At 36.7% G+C, this 23056-nt stretch overlaps 1 protein-coding gene across 1 annotated transcript in view; it reads right to left on the minus strand.

Moving 5' to 3' along the window:
• tok (tolloid-like protein 1 tolkin) overlaps positions 1 to 23056 on the minus strand; it is a 160050-nt gene that overhangs the window by 16702 nt on the left and 120292 nt on the right. The window contains exons 5-6 of the mRNA XM_076522261.1: positions 4529 to 4921; positions 3929 to 4107 (exon numbers count right to left, since the gene is read on the minus strand). Of these exons, the coding sequence (XP_076378376.1) occupies positions 3929 to 4107; positions 4529 to 4921 (572 nt within the window). The remainder of the gene's footprint in view (positions 1 to 3928; positions 4108 to 4528; positions 4922 to 23056) is intronic.

Below are 23056 nucleotides of genomic sequence, written 5' to 3' on the forward strand. Positions count from 1 at the left end.
GGACATGTAGTTGTAACAAATACATATTTATATGTGGACATCTTTTAAGGCAGAATAACTTATTTCAAATTGGACCGACGTAACGAGGTGAATTTTTTGGAGATGCTAAAAGAACTAGCTTGCTAGACAATGCTCGAAAATGCGACCTTTTAAATCTTTTTCTCCATAAATATTTTTGCACATTGTCTAGTAAACCAGTCCTTTTAAGATCTCGAAAAATTGAAATCTGTTTCCACGTTTAATTCTACTTTCGAAAAGTTATTCAATTTTGAAAGCTGTGCACATGTATTTATCCACGACTTTCGTGACAAAAATCGCAGAAAATTTTAAACAAACACAGTTACTTTTTATCGAGCGATATAAAACAGTGTCAGAAACGTTCTGTTTTCTCGAAGTTTACTTCCTTATATATTCTAAAACATGGAATAGAGTGCAAGGTGATGCACCGGTAAGAACCAGGCCATCTAACGATATAAAACTTGTCCGGAACAAACGGCGCATCGGATAAAATCGCGTGACCGAACGTAAATATAATTTCTGGACGAACGTGCGACGTAGGACCCAAGTGGATTTCGATTATCCGAGGCAAGCAGGCCACGTCAAACGACCGTTTGACGTTAAATCATAGAGATCTCGGTCAGCTAGCAGGCTCCGGCTGCAGCCAGCGGGCGTCGCGTCGCAGCCGACAGCAAAGAAACAAAAGCGATCGATTCCGTCGAGTGTCCAACTTCTAACGGCAAAGCGTTCGACGGTGTCGATGGTTTCCGTTGCGCAACGGGGACGTCAGAGGATCGTGTGCACGGCTGCCGATTGTTGCTGCACCGGCTCGTTCTTCGACCGCAACCCCTGCGCGTCGTTGCCCGAACGCGACGGATCTGCCGGCGGTGCCGTTCAATCGGTATCGGATTATTGAAATGGCCGAAACGACAGCCTTAAACGGAACCGCGACAGCCGCACATGCAATTTTGCGGGTTCGTGACGTTCCGTCGCGTCGCGTCGCGTCGGAGGGAGCCGGCTCAAGGCACGATTCCGGGGGGCAAACAGATGGCATTGGATCGAGCCGGCTCGCTAATTAAACAGCTCGTTACCGTTCCCCGTTATTAGTATCCATTAATCGAACCGCGATCACGCCGGCCAGAAACACTGTCACCCAGCGTATAAATATTAGAACAGCGGGTCCGGTTAGTTGTCATCGCTAATGATGGGTGAGATTTACGCGATACCTTCGGCAAATTGGTCCATTAATCGAAAACGGAAAGCTATCTGCTGTGAAGGCAAACGTACAAACGATTCCGGTTAGAAACCCGCGGGTTAGGAACCCGCCTCACGTTCGACAAACATCGACGGTACTTAACGTTGTCGAAGAGCACGGCTGACTTATTGGTTGCGAGTGTCCCGGCGCACCGAAACGATCCTGTACGCCAACCGATGCATCATACAAGGCTGGATACACCGTCGTATTTGGACATACATAGTTCGCATGAAATTGGAAATACATCCCGTGCGCCGCTCGAATAATGGCTTATCACGTGGTACCGGCACGTACGGATTGCATTACAAAACGAAAATGGTAGGCGCGTAATTATCCTAATTAGATGGGAATCGATGTTTCAGGTACAAAGACGTTTTCCACAGCACTGTTTCGTATCTTCCTTGCTGGAAGTTACTGCAAATTCTTCGACTGTTCATTGTGTACAATTGACAATTTTTCAAAAATCGTAGTACACAACGGTACTGTAGTCATTCATTTGCGACGATTCTGCGTTTCTCGCCGAGAAAATCGAACTAATTTTGTCTACATCGTTAATTGAAACTGTGATTCATTGTTTTCATCTTTTCTGTAACAATATTTTTGCTAATATTTTTATATACAATTACTGTTTTATAATATATTATTATTTTTATATATTATTGTTTATATAGCGAACGTACTGAAAACGATGTAGAGCTATTTATTAGGTCTACCGGACCTAAGTTCTGTCCGTTTAAGAAATGAAAAGGAATAATAGATTTTTCATAAATTTAGTAATATTTATTGTATAATATAATTTCCGTCGTTACTTACGACCTCTTGCCAGCGTGATGGCAATTTGTGAGCAACATTTTTCAAAAATATATGTCTCACATGAATATGTGCATATCTATTGAAATTTGCAATGACATTATCAGACAGAACTTTCCGGTAGACCTAATATTAGGTTTAAACGATAAGTGAAATGTTGTACAAATTATTGGTTAGTCACTCAGGTGTATCACATATTAATAATTAATTAATTATTAAATTAATTATTTTGATTACCATTAGCAAAATTGTACTGAACAACGTTGCTTAATCCATCGGCTGGTACATCGACAATTTTTCAAAAATCGTACTATACAGTAGTACAATTTAGAACAAATATAGTAATAGCAATGTACGCTACTTGTACGTGCAATCAATGTAAACTTGTATTCACAAAAAAATCGAAATACTGTAATTCTTTGATCTTTTGCATGTTAAATCGGACTTTTTTATATCACCGAAACGGCTGAGCTTCACGAACTGTTGCGGAGGAGTTAGAGATACAATTTGCAAGTTCCATACTTTATTCAGAGGCAGATTTAGGTTATAGGCTAAATAGGCTATAGCCTGGGGCGGCAGTTTTTAGGGGGCGGTGGATTTTGAGGAAGATTCCGTTTTAGGTTTTTCTAAAAAAAGTCATACGACCTCAAGTCGTATTACAAATGATTATTACGAATTGAACAGAAGATATAGTAAATTCTCCCTAATTGGCGCTCAGATTGTACACAAAATGGATAATTTGGGAAGAGAAGATACGATTATTCGAGCCTTGCGGCTCGTTTTTGTAGTTGCCGATTGTCAATATCTATAAAAATGAGGCGCAAGGATCGAATTATCGTATCTCCTCTTCCGTAATTGTCCAGATTTTTTTACAAATTGGAGGATAATTGGAGAGAATTTACTATATTTCGTTTTTAATCTATAGCTTGTATATCTATTGGAGCAACTGGAATATGCACTTTTGTAATCACGGCGGGGTATAGTGCTAACAGAGTACGTTTTAATGGTACAAAAAATTTGCCATAATGTGGGGCTTTTAATAGATCAGTTTGAAAACGAAGATATAGCATTCATTTTAGATCACCTGTAATCGTACGCGTTGATTACATAAACTAAAGTGATTGAGAGACATGAGCGCAGTTTAGAAATATCAGGGCCTTAACTAAAGGAGAACAGCTAATATAACATTTACCAATTGGTTCTTTTTATCTAATGTACAATCCCGTCAGAAAGTCTTCGGCCACTTACTTATTTTGAGGAAAATGATCATTACAACACAGATGCAATTTTTTGGATTAATTTTATTGCTGAAGTTTTACGTACATATATGTATGTACATTTTACAGTGATATCTGCGTTTAAAATTATTATTATTTTGTATGTAGAATCCAAAAAGTGCATAGCAATGCATAAGTAATCTTACGCATTCATCGACATATTCTCCTCGTGCGGATATGACAGCTTGAATCGCGGCATTCGTTCCATTAATTTTGTTACGTTTGCGATGTAATTTTTTTTCAAGTTTGAAACTATTTCTCGAATAATAATGAATTCGCAAAGCAAAAATGAAGGCGGGCTGCATATATAGAACTTTATTTTCTTCCCTGCGAGATAATGTAAAGTATGTAAGATCTTTCTTCAAATGTTATTTTTTCGGATTTTACATGTAAAACAATCATTTTTCTGATAAATAATTCTACAGATAAGTATATGCAACAAAATTAATCCAGACAACTGCATATGTATAATCTAATAATGATCTTCGTCGAAGCAAGTAAATGTTTAGTAACTCATTGGCGGAGGTGTATGTATTTGGAGAATTTATTCTTCCCACGTCACGAAGAAATCATCGGGAATTTCACTCACCGGACATGATGTTGTCACGAATGATCTGCACATGACGGTCTCGATCGGGTCTCGTATGTTCGTGCCAAAAGCCGACGACGTGTCCCAATTCGTGAACAACAATTCCGAATTTGTCGCAATTTTTTCCGATACTTATAGCTTGCGGCCCGTTTCCTCTTTTCCCGACGAACGAGCAGCACCTGCAACGTAAACGTGCAAATCGAACCAAATGAAGCAAGCTCGAGAACCACGATAAATTCCTAAAAAAAAAAATTGTTATCTCAGCGATTCGTTACAATCAAATTTTCTGTGATGCAGTTTCAGCAAATCAGTGTACGCAAGTCCACTTTTCTTTGAAAATGCAGTGCAAGCATCTCTATCATAGGATCTTTCGATCGATAAATCAATATCGTCGATTTCTTCGTGTGCAAAGCAAAGCAAAACTTGTACCCGATGAAACATAAAATCTCGAAGGTGTGATTTGTCGCGGCGACCTCGCGCGACACCGTTAAACAAAGGGTCCGTTCGATTGATAGACCATCACCGGCGAGTGCTAGCGGCCATTAGTTAGCTCCCCTCGCGTTCGGGGCCAAATTTACAGCGACGCGTTGGCAAACTCACCCGCACGGCCTCTCCGTGAACAGTATATAATTAGGATGTTCCGCGGGGACCCTCTCGACGAATTTCACGCAAGTGAAATTCTCCCAGTGTCTCATCGCCTGCTTGAACAGCGCTTTATGGGCCCCGGAGAAGTTGCCGTCGATCTCGTATGGGATCACGCCGTGGTCCCATACGCGCTCCTTCCGGGCCGTCGCGGCTCTTCTCGACCTGCTCGAGAAACCGTGTCTCGTTGTGCCGCGTTTGTTCGCCAGGTACTTCGCCTTGTGTTCCACCTCGTAGAACTCGATTGATCGGAGCCGTCTGTCGTGTAACGACACCACTTCGTCTGAACTGTCGCCGAAGTCCGGCCTGACTTCTGGAAGCTTGCGGCGAGGATGCCTCCTCCTCAATGATCTGGAGACAAACGAGGAGTCGGAGTTACAGATCGTTCGACATATTGCATTCTTCCTTTCGACAAGTATTACCACGTCGTGGACGAGGAAATTCAGAACGGAAAATTCACTAATCCGCGCTTCTTTACGCGACAAATTAATTTGCGTTCTCTGAACGAGATTTCTTTTTTCGTTTTTATTTTAACGCAGATTCAATTTCCAATAGCGATGATTTTGCGTTGTGATTTACGGTTGTGTCTACATTATATGATGCAAAGGTTTCTTATATTGAGAGATTACATTCTTTTACGAAGAAATATGTGACATTACGAACAATTGCTGTAGGTTTTTTTTAAGGAGGACATTAATCTGGATACTGGAAGGGAAACAGAGTTGGACATATTTTATTCGACTAAAATTTTATTCGAACAACGAATCAAATTTTATTTGTAAAATTTATCCGAAATATCGTTCGAAGAATTTATTCGATACATCGTTTGAAGAATTTATTCGATACATCGTTTGAAATATTTATTCGAAGGATATATTCGAAATATTGTTTCAATGTAACTTTATTCGAAGAAAAATTATTCGTTATTGGGAAAAATTGTATTTTACATAAATATTATATATAAATATATGTATACATATAAACGTAAATGATTGAACAAAATAAATATTGTAGTAAATTTTTTCTTCATTGCATATCATCAGAATTGCATATTAATCAATTATAAGGTTAGATTGTAAATCCCAAAACTGTAAATCCAAAAATCTTGCTTAGCATTAAGTATTGAACAGTGATAAATAACGATAGTGCTATTAGTAAATTTATATGAAATATCTGAAAAAAAATATGTTTTGAAAAATCAACGATTAAAGCAGAAAGTGGTCATGAAAATCGTCAAAATCGTTATGAAAATGGTCCACCGTTCGAGAGTTAATCACCGTAATTCGTTAATTTTTTAAAGAATTTCTTTCAAATAGATTAAACGTACATTATTAAATAACAATTATTCCGAACATTAAGAGATCATCTTCGACGAATTTCTTTCAAATAAATTAAAACGAAATACTTCGTCTAACCAATTTATCTTTACATAATTAATTTTTCGATTTTTAAAAAATCGAAATTAAATTTCAAACAACGTACTAGCGTAACACAGGCGCACACTGCGAGGCATTTTATGCCACCGAGCTACCGATTCTACCGAGCCAAGAAAGTTTCAATGTTCCAAGCATCGAGCCAGACAAAAAGTCGCTAAGCCACTTGTAAAAAGATTGTCCGGTTAAATTAAAGTTCGACCGCCGCGCCGGACAATCGTCTACCCCCGTTCTATCGTAATTTCATAAGCGAGTTACGGCGTTCGGTTCTTCTAATATTCTCATCGAAACATCGTTACGAACAGGGACAAAAAAGGAGTTCCAAGCTATTCCCCCTCGTTCCTCTTTCTGTTCTCTCTTTACGATCTGTAACGTTATTTACGCGACGCGGAAGGGGTTGAACCGTTCCTCTTTCTCTCCTCCCCTTCACCGCCGGTCCCCTCCCCACGTACCTTTTTTTTCTCGCAAAGCGAAAAAAAGAAGAGACGGCTGGCCCCGTTTGAAAAAGAAAATCCTCCCCCGGAAAATTTACTCGCCACCGGCATCGAAGCGTTCAACGCGAGCTCGTTAAAAGACTGGGAGGACTTGTAAAACCGGAAAATTTACGGGGTCGAAGGTAACCATCAAATGTTTAATGTTGTCCGGGACATAACGCCGTGTGTCCGGGCTCACTCGTTAAGGGATACAGCTTTCTCTCTTATTAACATGCTATTAGCGTGATATTGAATATTACTATCGAAGTTCCCGGTTCGCCAGTACTCCCTTGCCCATTATTGTCGTGTAAATAGCAATTTCGACGGTGCGTCCCGGCCCGGTATCCGATCGTAAAATGATCAGACGTTTCAACGGATAATCAACATTGGTCATTGTTGTTGACTAAGTAAATAGCGGCCGGATAACCATCGGTACAGTTGACCGAACCGGCCACCGAGCTCCGAACGCGAATTCCGACAAAATAGTTTATCGCGGACGATAGAATTGATACGCGGGCGCAAAAGTATCCACCGGGCTAATTCGAGCGAACTGGCAACGGAACTATGAGAAAGTTTACCTTCTGCACTCGTGTCGTGACTTTGGGGAATTATTCAAAATCATTATATCACGTTCCAACATAATTTTTATGTCATCGAATTTGTTTGCGTTCAAAAAAGATTTAAAAGTGACTGATAAAGTACAGCGAGTCATAAAGTACAAAATGAAAATGTAAAATGGAAACTGTCTACATTTTTTTTTTTAATTGAGCCGTTTATTTTGAAAGTGGCCTAAGTCCATTTATTTGAAAATCCAGATATTTAAGGTTTTTACGTTTTAATAAATTTAAAAATATTGCTAATTGATAACGTGGTGGTATAATGTTTTCGTGTTCCTAAGGGTCACTACGTTCTCTTTCAGTTTTGCTGACATGAAATTATATGTATAACGTAGAAATGTGAATATTAAAATAGCTAGCTCGGTGTTTTTGAAAATTGACTTAGGCCACTTTCAAAATAAACGGCTCAATTGCAAGAAGTAAATATTGTACAGACATCTATTTCATCTATTAACATTACCAATTTATGAGTTATTTATCCAATTTATATGTTATTTACGGCAAACGTTACAATAACACTTGTTAAAAATCAGAATAAATGTCTTATTGTTACTTTTATGAACTAATATAAAACAGCTGTTTTTTGTGCTCCGTAAATTTAGTGTTAATAGCGTTCTTCAAATTTTCTTACGTTTTGACTATTGTATATTAACGTATGTATCTTATATTAATGTATAGTAATTTTGTCGTAAATGCATAAAAATCCACAATTCAGTCGTAGTAGACTCAATTTCATATGAATGAAATATACTAATCGTATATTGTATAAAATGCAAATATTGTATGTGAGAAACGCTATTTTGGATTTCAAGTTCGAGTGCAAAGGTTTATTTTGTACGACTTTTTTATCAATTGTTTTGCAATAGATTATTTCTGCTACTCATTTTAGACACGTTAGTTTTTTACACACCGTAATGAAGCGTGCGAACAATTTTTATTTAGTTGTTAGAGGCTAGAGAGTCGAATATGTTCGAGTATCAATGTAGCAGTAACTAAAGAAATATTGTACGCAGGATTTTATTGTGACTATCGGAAGGTTTTATTTTTAGACAGTAAGGAAGTTTGCAAGATGATTCTGAATATCTTTTGATGAAATAAAATGAAACTGTAGGGATATTTTAAAAAGCTTATTAAAAGTCGATAAAATTCGTTTTAAAATTGAGAACGAAGAATGTGCGAGGTAGAATGTCATTTGACGCACGCGTCTGTTTTCGACAGGCTGATTCTACTTACAGACATATTCATGACCGAGTAATTCATTTCTACACGATGCTAAGTAGAAACGTTTGCATCAACAAATACTAATTAAGTTAATTAATAGATACTCATATTCGATTGCACTAGAATTTCTCGAGATTTTTAAATAAGCATTTTTAAACGTCTTTGAATGAATATACAGGATGTCCCAAAATTATGATACTTCCGGGAAATGAGGGGTTCCTGAGTTTATTTGAAGTAACTTTTTTCTTAGCGAAAATGAGCTGGACTTCGCCTCGCGCCAGCTGATCTCACATCTCATTGGTCACTGTTTTTCATTAATAGCTCGTAAACAAAACAGCAGAATGAATTTGCGCTAAGAAAAAAATTACAACAAATTACCTCAGGAATCCCTCATTTCCCAGAACCAGAAGTACCATAATTTTGGGACACCCTGTATATTTCATACATCGTACTAATTCATTGATTTTTCTATTTATTGATTTTCTATTTATTGTTTTCTGTTTATTGATTCCGTTGACAAACTCGGCGTTATATTTCCTTTCATATTTATCCGACTCTAAATTAACTTGTTTATTGAAGCATGCAAATATTTCTGCCGTATATATTGTTTGTTCACATCGTTCGCGTGTTTGAGATATAAAACCGGATTAAAAATACAAAACAAATTAGAAGCATTCAGTGAGATGTGATTTTTATTCCAGCAATGTTTAAACCTGGATGAACAGGATATTTTTCCGTTTAATGAACAAATTACAAATCGAATGTAACGAAGAAGCAAACAAATTTTTGCAAAAATTGCAATTGTTTGGAATGACAAAGGAAATTAAAAAATTGTGTTGTTTTAGATTTCTCATAGTTATCGACCGAAAGTCGTACAGTGTTCTGTTAAGTTGTTTTTTTAATTACTACTAAAAATGTAAAAGCTACTTTGAGCCTGTAATTACGCACAGCACCGTGTTCGTTCGCATTATCAAAAACAATTCAAATATTCACAACGATCAAGTAATTCTGTTCGACCTGTACGAACACAGGAATCGTAATCAGGATGATATCTTTGTTGGTAATCTTCAAAAAACATTCTCGAACACATGTGCGTGTCTCGTTAGTGGCGGAGGGGTTAAAAAGCGCAGCTCCGAAGCATCGGAAACACACGTTCGGAACGGATCAATGAAGTCTCCGGATTGCATGGAGCGGCACGGGACACTTTTATGACTAACGGTGGCCATCGAGACCAAGTAAATGCAGAACCCACGATCGTTTAACCGGAAATAAATGCAACGGGGGATCGTCCGAACGAGCCGGTCTCCAAAACAGCTGTTCCCGGTATAAAAATGCGCGCGATACGCGGCACTAAACCGAGGTGTTGCGCGTGGATTGAATGCAACGCAGTGCCATGCAGTTTTTACGATATCGGATGGAATCGTTCCGGCACAAACCGAATCCGTAGTCACAGTTTCCTTCTGATCTTTCGCTTTTCTATCTCCTTGCTATGACAAAAAAAAATAGAGGAAGAGAGAGAAAGAGAGAAAAAGAGAGAGAGCGAGCGAGAGAGAAACAGAGTGATGGATAACGGTCAATCGCCAGGTGTCAAGCGTAAAGTTTGATGAAACAATGAATATTCATGGAATGCATGATATATGTACCTTCGTCCGGAAAAGTTCGAAGCTTTTTCGGTGACACAGTTCCTTCGAACAACGCCGGCAAGGAAACAGAAGTTCGGCAAATGGTATAATACGCGCGCCATAAACATGAACGCTGTTTCAAGAAAAAAGCAAATTTTCTTTCGCTCAAGCTCGCGCTGGTGTTGACATAAATTATCTTCTACAGTTACTGGAAGTTCTAAGTTTTTTTTCCGCGTCCGGGGATAGAAGATTGTTTGCGGAACTTCTGCGGAAAAGTTCCTCGGGATCGGTCAAGCTGCAATTTCAGTAACTTTGTTGTACCGTGTTTGTAATATTCGAATGTAATCGTTGGACTGTGGCTCTTCGTGTAAAATAAAAACGTTGTGCATCGATCGCGCGAAGCAGGAACTGTACAGGATTCCTCCCTCAATAATTCAAATAACTTGAAAACAATGTAAACTGTTCTGATATTTTTGCTGCATTGCGTTTCCACGCTCGTTTCTTGCATTTACAATAAAAATGGTTAGACGAAATTTAGAACGATGAGAATTAAATTAAGGACATCTATGTATTATTCTCAACTCGCTTAAATTATTCAAGAAAGAAATATTTTATTTTGCACGAAGATTCGCAGTATAGTGATCATTGTATTACTCTTCTGTGTCGCTTAGAATCTTTTCCCAGTGCATTTAGCTCTCAAAAGTTGCTCAAATCAACATATTGACAGTATATTTAAAGATGTTATATCGATTAAGAATTCAATCTTCAAGATCTCAATTTTATTGTACTAAATATATCTCTTTATTTGTTGATAAGCTTCGTTGTTGTTATTATCGATCAAATATCATTTATTGTTATCAGTACACTGCGGATCTACATGCAAAATAAAACATTTCTGCAGCCATCTTTTGTAGCCAGTTAAAGATGTCTATTTTCTTTCAATAACTTTGATAAATTGAAAATGGTATATAGGTAACCGCTAATTATTTAAATTTTGCACCTGTTTTAAATTGCAGGTACTCATTTTTGTCAGAAATACATAAAATGCACGGTCTACCAATCGTAAAAGCAGCTTATCATTTTTTATGGGTGCACTGCCATGAATGGGACACTTTTATTTAGGACATGGTAATAAAAAAGGAAACGACCTATCTAATTCTAGTTTAAAACATTCCGATGATCAGTTCTTTTACTATAAGAATGCACAATATCAATATTTTTACAGTTACACGCTGTATTTTTATTGTTTTTACGAAATATATTTTGTTCTATTCATCGATTGATTGCATTAATCTTATTAGTATTGCTTTTTTCATTCACTGTATATAAGTGCATATAATATTATATACTAATCTTATACTACATAAAGCTTCTTTAAATCTTTGGTTAATATCACATTACGATAAAAAATAATCCTTCCAATAAAAATAAACTGACAAGAAGTTGACCAAAATTTCTGTATAAAAGTATCTTGAAAATTAATGACACAATAAGCAAAAAAGAAGATCGGACACTTTTTATGCCGCATGTTTCATTTATCCCTTTACGACAGCTCTACATTCTGTGCGTTCCATTCATAAATCTAGTAACAATAAATTTAACTTGTTTAATTACTATTTTGACATCCTTAAAGAAAGAAAACTAGAAAAAGAGAAAATAAAACAAAGGAGGAATATAACTTTCAAGCATAAAAACAATTAAATGTCTGAAATACATTACGTATTGATTGATAACGATTTCAAATTAGGTTTGATTAGACACGCATAATAGAGTTAGGAAACAAATATAATTTTATTATATGTAGAAAGATTTTTGAGATAATGGCAATGTCCCATATCAATATGTGTTCCGTTCATGGTGATTCTCCCCTACTGCGGTATCCTCAAATCCTGGAAATCGTTAGGAGATCTAAATCCTAAATCCTAAATCTCCGAGGTAGTCCGATCTCACCGAGGGGACAGGATTTTCAAAGTCATTTATCCGGAAACCTTTGTAACCCCGGAATGACTCATCAGTGGAACGATTTTAACACCATACGATTTCAGGTTTCAGGAGCCTAGACATCTGTCCTATCGGATTTCACAACCCAAAGAATCCTTCGTATCGAATTCCATGATCCCCGGAGTTGACAGTAATGTGCCCTACATTCCGGGGGATCTATTTGTACTATTGGGTCACACGATCCTAGAGTTATCGTAAAATACTAGACGGATAATTTTGGGATCGGGGGAAAGTAAGACGGAGAAGTATTACCAGGTGTCGGTGTTACAGAGGAGAGGTGCCAAACTGTTTGGCGGTCGGCAGCAACGAGTCTCACGACTCCAGGAAAGTCGGTAAAACCTGGCATTAACATCGAATAGTATCACATTATTTGTCCCGGGATCGTTATTATCCGACTTACACATTTTCTACGTCCTCGATAATAGATGCCGACGACGTTTCGACGATCGATTATTCGGATCAAACTCGAATTTTAATCGTACGATAACGTCATATATTTTTGAGAGAGCAGAGAAATGCTTTATATTATTTTTTAATCCTGTCATATAACGAATTTTATGTGCAGGACGTGTCGGAATATACTCACATAATTTTCGTGATGGATGAAAGTAAAAACGATATATGTGTAAATATTTCAGTATTTTGTGATCTAAGACACGTGCAAAGTACACTAATTTATACATATAGGTAGCTAGTTTTTAATAAAAGTTATCAAGCAATATCAGTGATATATAATATATTATATCTATAATATAATATATATTTTTAATAAAAATTATTAAGCAATATCAATAATATATAATATGTAATATCTATAATATAATATATAATATTTATAATAATATCTATATCTATCAATATATAATATCAATAATATCAGTAACAGAAAAATAAACACAGTTTTTCAAGTAATTTTGTACTCGCAGGGGTTATTTATAAATAAAACTATATAATATATATATATATATATAATATTTATAATAATATCTATATCTATCAATATATAATATCTGTAACAGAAAAATAAACACAGTTTTTCAAGTAATTTTGTACTCGCAGGGGTTATTTATAAATAAAACGTCTATCACTTATAGTCAATTTTGATGTTAGAGTTAGTATTAAAATACACTTTCATAAATAGTAATTATGCGTAAATGGTACACCGCTTCATGCAGCAGGAAACTGAATCTGAAGCAACGCAAAACGAAACAAAAGATAACTAACTATCTGTCTTCAGAAAAGGAAAAACTTTTGAAAAGGAGACCGCACTGAATGTATGCATTTTCTGTGGACATTTGTTCTCTGACTCCGCAGAAGGATGTATTAGGAGTTTAGAATGTCAAGGTTGGGTTCACATGCATAAGCCGTAGATGATAACGAGAACGAAGATGTTGCTTATGCGCGTGACATATGTGTGCAGCCTTGCACTCATCCTTTCTCGCACATGGTTATCAACATTACGTTATAAATTCTTTGTCGGATTTTTCGTGTTTAACCGAGAGGTAATTTATTTCAGTGCATTTCGTTGGACATTGATATTTGGTGTTATTTGTAAACATATTATTTTTTAGTATTGTATCCTGGTTCTCCGTTGCTAATTGCTTACCTATTATTGAAAGAAATCATTTCTGGCGAGCGTCTTCGACACGAACGTAAGAATGTATTACGAAATAGTGATTAGATAATAGTCAGCATGGTCGTGCATAAGATATAAAGCTCCGCCTGTAAACAGTTCTAGTTTATCCATAGAATTATTGGAACAAGGTCATTTCTGGTACACATTTATGTGAACTTCTTATTAACACATTATCTATCGAATGCCTATTAATAGGATTTTCAATTATTCTGCTATAATAAGAAGAATCTTGAAAACAACTTTGCGTACTTCATCATCACAAACGTAATCATTTATGTTAATTGGAGCAGCTTGTTGGTGCTCGATTGAAGTTGCTACTGCCGTTTAATATTTTATTAAGAAGATCTTAAACGTAAATTCTTCTTTCTTTTTAATTATTTTCCAAATAAACCAGTATAATGTATTTTTTACTGTAAGTTTATCAACTTCTACTTATCACTGTTTACTTTACCAATGATGGTTTCCACAGACAGAGTTGGGCAAATTTTATTTTAAATGACAAACAACTAATTATTATTTGCAAATAAGAAATAATAACTAAACTACTTGTGGAAATATTTAAACGATTTTTTAATTGAATACAAAATTTAATTATTACTTGTAATCGAAATATTAATTTAATTAAAAAACCGTTTAAATAATTCCACAAGTAATTTATTTATTATTATTTAGTTGCAAATAGAATATTAATTTTCATTCGAACTTAGATGAAAAGCAAATAATAAGTAATTTATGTTTTTTTTTCGTTCATCGTGTAATAACATTATTTCCTGACCATAATTAATAAGTAACCATTGAAACTGTATTTATAAATAAGAAATAAATTTTATTATTTAGAATAATTTATTTAAATCTGTATAAATAATAAGCAATTGTTTTTGTCCTTTATTTCAACTTCCAGATAACAAATAATTTTGCATTTAAATAATCATTTAAATCAATACTTTTTCAAATAACAAATAATTTTGCATTTAAATAATCACTTAAATGAACATTTACCCAAATAATGCCCAACTCTGTCTGCAGCCTATAAAAATTGCTAAAAAAAATCGCTAAGAATCCCGCGTCATCACATTTCCACCAAATCATTCCCGAAATTTGAATTTATTCTAGAAACGTGTTCACCCGGGAGTCAGTATTTATCAGTGCTTATAGCAATTCCCCTGGGACAGACACTTCGCGAGCACGCTTGAAAACTAGGTTCCACGTGTGCGACGACACAAACTTTTCGAGTTCCTCTTTCAGCGGACACGTACCGGGTAATTGAATCTCGCGCTGCTGCCGAAGAAGAAAATACCAAGTAAGTCCGCGAACGGAGCGTTTACGCTCGCTGTGTGTCTCCAGTGCCGAGTGCAAGAGCAAGGCCGTGCACTCCTGTGATACATATTCATACGCGGGGCGCAATCGTAAAAAGGGAAGAACCGCTAAACCAGCCCCGAAGACATCCGTGTACGCCATGTAGAATGCGGAGAGTAGAGAGAAACACGCCGGAGAGGCATCGAGAAAAAAGCTGGTGCCCTTAAAAACCGGAGACACGATTTATTATTATGTCTCCGCGTTTAAATCCGACTGAACAAGTGACACCGAGTCCGCGGCAAGAAACGAGTTGTTGGAACGCGGCGGGAAAAATGTGGGGTGCGCGCCGAGGGGAGTGACACTTTGAAAAATACTTTCGCCCCTGACCTCCCTTCTCCCTTTCGTCCCTTCTCACTCTGTCTTTTTCTCTATTTTTTGTCCCACTCTCCCCCTCTCTCACTCTTTCTCTCTCTCTCTCTCTCTTTCTCTCTTGTTTCACTCTCTCATATTCCTTCTCTTCTTCTTTCTCACTCTCATTTTTTTGTCTCTCTCTCTATTCTCTCTTACTCGTCCTTCTCGCACTCGTTATCTCTGTTTTTCTGACTCTCACTCTCTTTTTCCTTTCTCTCTTTCTCTTCTTCTCTGTCATCCTCATTCTCTACCACTTTTTGTTCCCTCTTACTCTGTCTTTCTCTCACTCTCATTCTCTAAATCCAGGGGCTGAAAACAGTTATGACATCAGTTATTCCGGTTCTTAAAACAGTTACGGAGAACCTAAAAGACCTCACAACTGAACTGCAGAGTTTATACATTCTTGGTAAAATTGATTGTGTGAGATATCAAACAATGGAGGCACTAGAAGAATTACATCCAATTTATTGAAATTATTAACGGAAGAAAGACATTTCGATTTACCTTTTGTTTCCTGAAATTGAATCAGAAAAACGTTTTCTATCGTTCCCTGCCTTTGGCTCTTCCATTCTTTTTCTCACTTGATGTCTGTCTTCAGCTTTCTCACCCTTCTTCTCTCTCATTCTTTGTGTCCTTCACTTATTCTCAGTCTTCTTATCTTCCTCTCTCGTTCTCTATGTTTCAATCTTTCTTTCCCGTTCTCTGTCTTTCTCACGCTTTCTCATTCTCTGTGTCTTTCTCTCCCTCGTTCTCTGTCTTCCTCTCGCTTTTCTCGTTTTCTATCCTCCTCTCTTTCTCTCTAGTTCATTGTCTCTCTCTTTCTATTTCTGTGGCTTTCTCACTCTGTTTCACTTTCTTTGTCTTACACGCTGCCTTCTTTCTCTCTCGTTCTTTACCTTTCTCTCTCTCTCTTTCTCACATCCCCTGTCTTCCGCTCTCTCTTTCTCACATCCTCTGTCCTTCTCTCTCTCTTTCCAACATCCTCTGTCCTTCTCTCTCTCTCTTTCCAACATCCTCTGTCCTTCTCTCTCTCTTCCTCGTTCTCTGTATTTCTCTCTCTCTCTTTCTCTGTCCTTCTCTCTCTTTTCCTCGTTCTCCTATATTTCTCTCACCCTTTCTCCGTCTTTCTCTCTCCCATTCCCTGCCGTTCTCTCTCCCTTTCTCTTCCTCCGTCTCCTCCGCTCTCTCTCCCTCGTTCTCTCTTTCTCTGTTGCTCTGCCTGCGGCTCGCCGTTCCCCGTTCCACGCGTAAACATATCGGAGTAAGCCGCGGAACGAGCTCACGCGTGTGCCGGTTCTGCCCCTCGTTTATTAGTACTAATTACCGCGGGGGCATAATTCTCCTCGGATTCTCTATTCCCGTCCCGCCCCGGCGGCGCGGGCCGCGCGAGGGGTGAACCACCCTTCCAGGCAGCGGCGACTCTCGACCAGGCAAGCAGTCAAGCTCTACGTATTTCTGAATCGGTGCCGGCATTACAATTAATTAACGGGCCTCGCGAGCGAGCGAGTTGCATTAAGGGTGCGCTGGCGCACAGTCAGCCAAGGAGAGGCGAAGCTTGGCTCGCGCCGCGCCGCGCCGAGCCGAGCCGAGCCGAGCGGAGCGAAACGCAGAGGAGCGGTGCCGCGCGTGCATATCGCAGAAATTCACGGGTGACGGAGAAAAACGACGGGAGACACGCCGATAAAGTGGGAGAGACCGGGAGAGTCTCTCTTTAGCGACGCTACACGAAGTTTCAAGTGCGACTTGCAAAAAGTTTTGTCACGCGAAATGTTAACGACGATATGTACTGTTTAGCGCTAGGTTCATGGAACCCGTCGGAACGACGGGTCGCTAATTTTGTAATTTACGGTTATTCAGATGATAAAGATTCATTAATGAGTTATTTATTCATATGTGCAACCCCTCTCCATACGCTTTAAAGAAACGTGCGTATGCAGGCAATTTTAATTTAACGCAACTCTTTGCGAGACGTTAGCACAAAATAAACCTACAATATTTCTGTTTCTACTGAATATGTTTATACAATTGTAGACACTATTTAATTTATCATATAACGGATTAATAATAAATAAAAATACTAATATTACTATATGTACTAATATACTGCTAATATAATACTAATATATTACTACATATGTACTATTATACTAGCTATATAATATATATATATATAATATATAGCTATACTGCTAATATAATACTAATATATTACTACATATGTACTAATATACTAGCTATATAATATATATAATATATAACTATACTGCTAATATAATACTAATATATTACTACATATGTACTAATATACTAGCTATATAATATATATAGTATATAGCTATACTGCTAATATAATACTAATATATTACTACATATGTACTAATATACTAATATCACTATATATATATATATATATATATATATATATATACTAATATTAAATAAAAATTGTAAATCAACCTTATCAAATTACGATGAAATTAGGAGAAAAATTCTGCACCCGACTTAAATTATTTATTGATTTATTTATTAACGCTTTAAACCAGATAGTTTATTTAGCAAATGCAGTGTTGTTACATTGTGAACGACATTTACGAACTATTTAAATTCCTTATAACTATAATGACACAATTTTAGTCAGAGAACGAAGCAAGAGAATGCGCAAATATCATAATTATTTCTTTTTAACAATTACAAGGAATTTATAAGAACACATTATATAACAATTTACATAAATACTTAAATTGTTTGCTGGCGAGGCTCGTTATTTCCACTTAAGGGGTTAAATCTGGTTTTTGTACATGTACGTTGAACGCGGTACTATAAAATCTTCAAAACGAGTTATTAATTATTAGCGAGTAACAATACACGTTTATAATTCTCGAGGGACAGAGGAGAACTGGGAGACACGCCGATAAAGAGGGAGAAAGGAGGAAAGTCTTTCTTTAACGACGCGCTGTTCCCCTGTGGTTTGCTGGGTTTACGATCGCACCCGGTGCTAGACCGCCACCGGGTCAGCTTACGCTTTACGATTGACCCCTTTGCCGCTCCTTATGAAATGCATATACGCCTATTCGCGGTTAGAAAACCCGGGACGAACCGAGAGGGAAACGGGCCAGAGGGAATCGTCATTTATTCTGCTCTTTCGCCGGTTGGTTATAGGTGTCGTTCTCAAATATATGATTCCATTCCGCTTCGACGAGAACTTGTACGGAAGTGCCGCTTTGTGCGCTTTTTCTTCGTTCCCGGTTGCTTTAAATGGACACTGTTTTTTATTGGTTTACGAGGTGCTTTGGAAATCATAGTTACGGGGTTTCGAGGACCTGGTTTAGGTTGAGATAGGCCGTGATCGATGCGTTTTATCAAGCTTCAGTATCTGTGTTGACCTAGGACTACAACTCCTGGCCAAAGTATTCGAGCACCTTTTAACCGTATGCCAACTAAGCTGGGTTTACGTTGACTCGAATTGTTTACGTTTCAGTGATTGCTGTATTAACAAGCAGAGAAAAATCGTTCTCGAATATATATATGCTTTGTGCAATGAGAAGTAGTCATACTAAGAATACAAACTTCTCATTTATAAATAAATGTTTGCTATGAAATTTGCGTATCTGCTTCCTTTTCATACGTTCACTATACTAATAAAGTGTCATTTCTTTTTAAGAAAATAAACACGGAATTTAATAAATTTAAAATCTAGCGAAATATTGATATCTTGATGTTTGAATAAAGAAATTTCGTTTTAGGTGAAACATGACTCGGCTTCAGCTTTCGTCCGATCACTAAAACTTTAGTCATCCTGCGGTTAAAACCCAATAACGTTTTTAAAATTGGGCTAAATGCTTTGAATTGTTTTTAAATGTTATGGAGTCTAGTTTAGTATACAATGACTGTAATACTTTTTTAAATTTTGCTATTACTTGGAATAACGAAAAGAATAGAAAAATTCGAGGAATAATGTGTACTTCAAATTATATAACATTGACATCCTATATTTCACGAAAACTGTAAAATTACATTTTTACATTTTACATTTTTACTTTTTGTTGCAATTTCTTTTACCCCTCTGCAACTGTTTTTTCCTTAAAATCTCCTTCTGTTTTATTATTTGTTGCTCTTCTTTTATTTACCCATACGTAAGATGAAAACGTCAGTTTTACTATTATTTTTTTATTATCCATGCTCTTACAGCGTAACAAAAATAGTGAAATTTTGTTTTACTTTCGCTGTAAGCAATGCGATTAAGAAAACCACGCACGTGTTCCATGAACTGTTACGATCAGCAACGACACTGTTCCTGCATATGAAACGCGAATACCAACCGTTAAAACACCCTTATTCGAATGAACATTTTTTCACAGCTGATCGTTGCATAACAGTATTTGCGTGAGCGAATTTATAATGAACAATGTTCAAAAATATGAGCAGAATTTCCACCAAAAATTCTATTCTATTGTATTATTTGTGCCACTGTTTCAAGAAGGGGTCACAATCGAGCCGATGTTCCGTATTAAATGCTTGATTAGAAATCTACAAGCGACTTTAAACTTTCGTTCGAAAAGTGCTAAAATTCGACGATATAGTAATAACAGTACGAGATGAACGAGTGTTTTAACAAATAAATCTCTTCGTTAATGTTCCGCTGTTGTTTCACGGAGTACAATTGTTACTTTGAAAGGTAGCGGCTCGCCTAACTCGGAACCGCGTTTGTCTCGGGTTTAGAGTTAATTGTTACGACAGCGGAAAGTATCCAGAGACTTCAGCGATGCGTCTTGCTTAAGACCGCGTTTAACAATAAGTGCTGCAAGTAACAAAACACGGCCCATTGTTTCGATTGTGGCGGTCTTGTAGAGTACGACCGCGAAATGCAGTCCGAGGTATAAAATGTAACGATAATCGAGCAATTCCCTCTAATCTCGGGACCCATTAAATCCCCGTGTCGAAACTTTCAACCCTTTGCCGGTTCAAAGGTTTAACCAGGTCCGGTTTGCAGTGAAGTCATTGCCGGCTGATACTTTTATCGTAAAAACGAAACTGCCACTAAAAGGTAGTAACTCTTCGTCTGCTAAGAACTTTATCGTTTACAATGCTCTCCTCGTTCATTAATGGATGTTCGTTTCGAGAACAAAATTAGAAATTCGGGCATATTTAACTCTTAACTGGTACAATGATTTTTACTAAGATAATGGGGACGTGATAGATCCCAGATAAAATATACAATAAAGATAATCTGATTTTAAATAGATATATGGTTGCGATCGATACTTTATTCTTGGCCAGTGTACAAAATAATAATAATATGGAAAATTAAATGTTTGCCGTAAAATTAAGTAGAAATGCGATGGTCTGGGACATGAGTGCGGGGTCAAACGGAGTCATGAGTGACCCCAGCATGCAAATTAAGGTGAAACGTATTTCCAAGAAATACGAAAGCATCCTAAATACTTGAGAAAATGCATCGGTGGAAGGACATCTGCATGTCAAATTACAAAAGTATCGCTCATATGTGCAATTTTTAAGCTAGTTGAACGGAAGACATATTTTTTATTTATTATTTATAACAATAAAAACTTATTTTTATGATCAATTATCTTTTATTATCAATTAAATAAATCACATTGACGATGCATATCCCAGCTGCAATCGACGTTTCATAACGAAGCGTGATTTCAAAGTATGGGAAACGTTTCAGAAAAATTTGGTAAATTTGAAAAGCGTTCGAAATGCTTTAATGTAGATACATATGGACCAACGACAAGCAAGCCTGTACGTCGTGCTATGGAAATGCCCGTAAGCATAATTTATCGACGTATTGAAATAAATTTTACAAATTCACCGAACGATTGCGAATATTTCGTGAGAAATATTTTCGAGCACGATTTGTTTGCGAAGTGCGATTCGCTCCGAATAATTTGGAATTATTAAATTAGTTAAATAACGTTTCAGCTGCGGAATGTTCGAGCGGAATGATTATTGCCCGCGAATATATCAGACACGGCGTTCGACGGAAGGGACCGGGGATGCATAGATTTCGGGGTAATGCCGCGTTTTCATTGATGACAAATGCTGCGTCCACGAGACCCTTTTATTGGGTCGCGTACACGTGCGAACGTGAATTTCGTCACGAACCACGACCACGGTCGAAATGAATTTTATATTCCGCCGGCGTGATTGCGCAATGACGCGGTGCGTGTTCTTTAATGAATTTACGAACCAACCGTTTTCTAGATTATTCGACGCGACGATGAATGTTTATTCGATTCCCGGAGCTTTTCCTTCGTGAAAGTACGTTTCTTCAATTTGTTAAACGTGGAGAACATACAAAATGTATTTCACTTTTAGATGTTTTAATCATTTGACATTTGACCATTTGACAGTCTGTAAACGTACTTCATATTTCGCATCTGATGTGCGCGATTTTTAGTAAACAATGCAAAATGATCCCGTCGTTTAAAAATGACCAATTGTTACGTTTCTAATTCAGCGAAATTTATTTAGTTGCCCGTTTATTTTTCTATATCTTCATTTTTCTATTTAATTGTCTGCTCATTTTTCTATTTAATTGTTTGTTCAATTTTCTATTTAATTGTTTGTTCAATTTTCTATTTAATTGCTTGTCAATATTATTGTTTAGTCTTCGTTGTTCTTTATCATTGCCTGTTCATTTTTCTATTTAATAATTTGTTCCTTTTGTACAGAGTTGTCTATTGAATTTCTTATTCCTTTTTTTTAAATTAAATATCAACATATTATATTAATTTTATCAGTATCTTTATAAACTTTCGCCAAGGAGTATAATGAGAATCAAGTGAATTTTAGTGAGACCAAAGTGAATAAATCTGTTCAATTTGTATAAACCCGTTTAACCCTTTCTCTCTCTCACCGTAAGTTTTCTTGTAAACTACTAATTTTAGGACAAACGAACCATGCATTCCGAAGATAGAGGCTTAAAGCATTGAATTAGTGAAGATTTATCGTTATATGACCCTTCCTTACGAAGTTAAAATAGGTTAAGTATCGACATTCTGGAGCCACCGTGTACGGCAGCAGCAATTGCCATCGAAACAACTAATTCGAACGACAGGATAATTCTAGGGATCACATAAGAATGTGTTGCGCTTTAAAATTCATAGGGCGTCCTTCGAATACGGTCGCGGGTAAATTTGAAGCACGTAAATCCCATTAGATGGGATCTTAAATTCATGGTGAAGTCACGAGACCCGACGCGCGGTTGCGCCCTTTTCAAAATCTCGTCCTTTTATTCTTCGACGAGCATTAGCTACAACCGTTCGGTCGAAATTAAGACAAAAATCTGCGCAGATGATTAATTGAACGTTTCGATCACAATGTGGTATTGTATTTTATCATTTTTATTAACCGAGTGGATTACAATCATAGTAACGTAATTCACATTTTCCTGATTATGAGAAACGAGGAGTGTTATTATTTACTGATACGTGTATTGTTTACGCAAATTTATTGTTAATATAAGTGAAATTTAAGTTAATGTATAACAACTAGACTGCGGATTTTATATATGTTTTTCAAGAACGACTAGATCAGAAAAAAATGACAAAGAAATTAGATGAATTTGTAAGGTTAGTAATAACTTTATAATTTGTTTTACTTGACTTATTAATATTCTGGCAAGTATGTATTACATTTTAAGAAATAAGTTAAAATTTTTGAAAGTGTGAAAACCATTATGATTCGCTACACAATTTCAATGAAGCCCACTTTAAGATTACTGAAATATGAAATTATTATTTATAGCGCTGT

This window comes from Megalopta genalis, chromosome 5 (genome assembly GCF_051020955.1).
Source record: "Megalopta genalis isolate 19385.01 chromosome 5, iyMegGena1_principal, whole genome shotgun sequence".
Classification (NCBI taxonomy): Eukaryota; Metazoa; Arthropoda; class Insecta; order Hymenoptera; family Halictidae; genus Megalopta; species Megalopta genalis.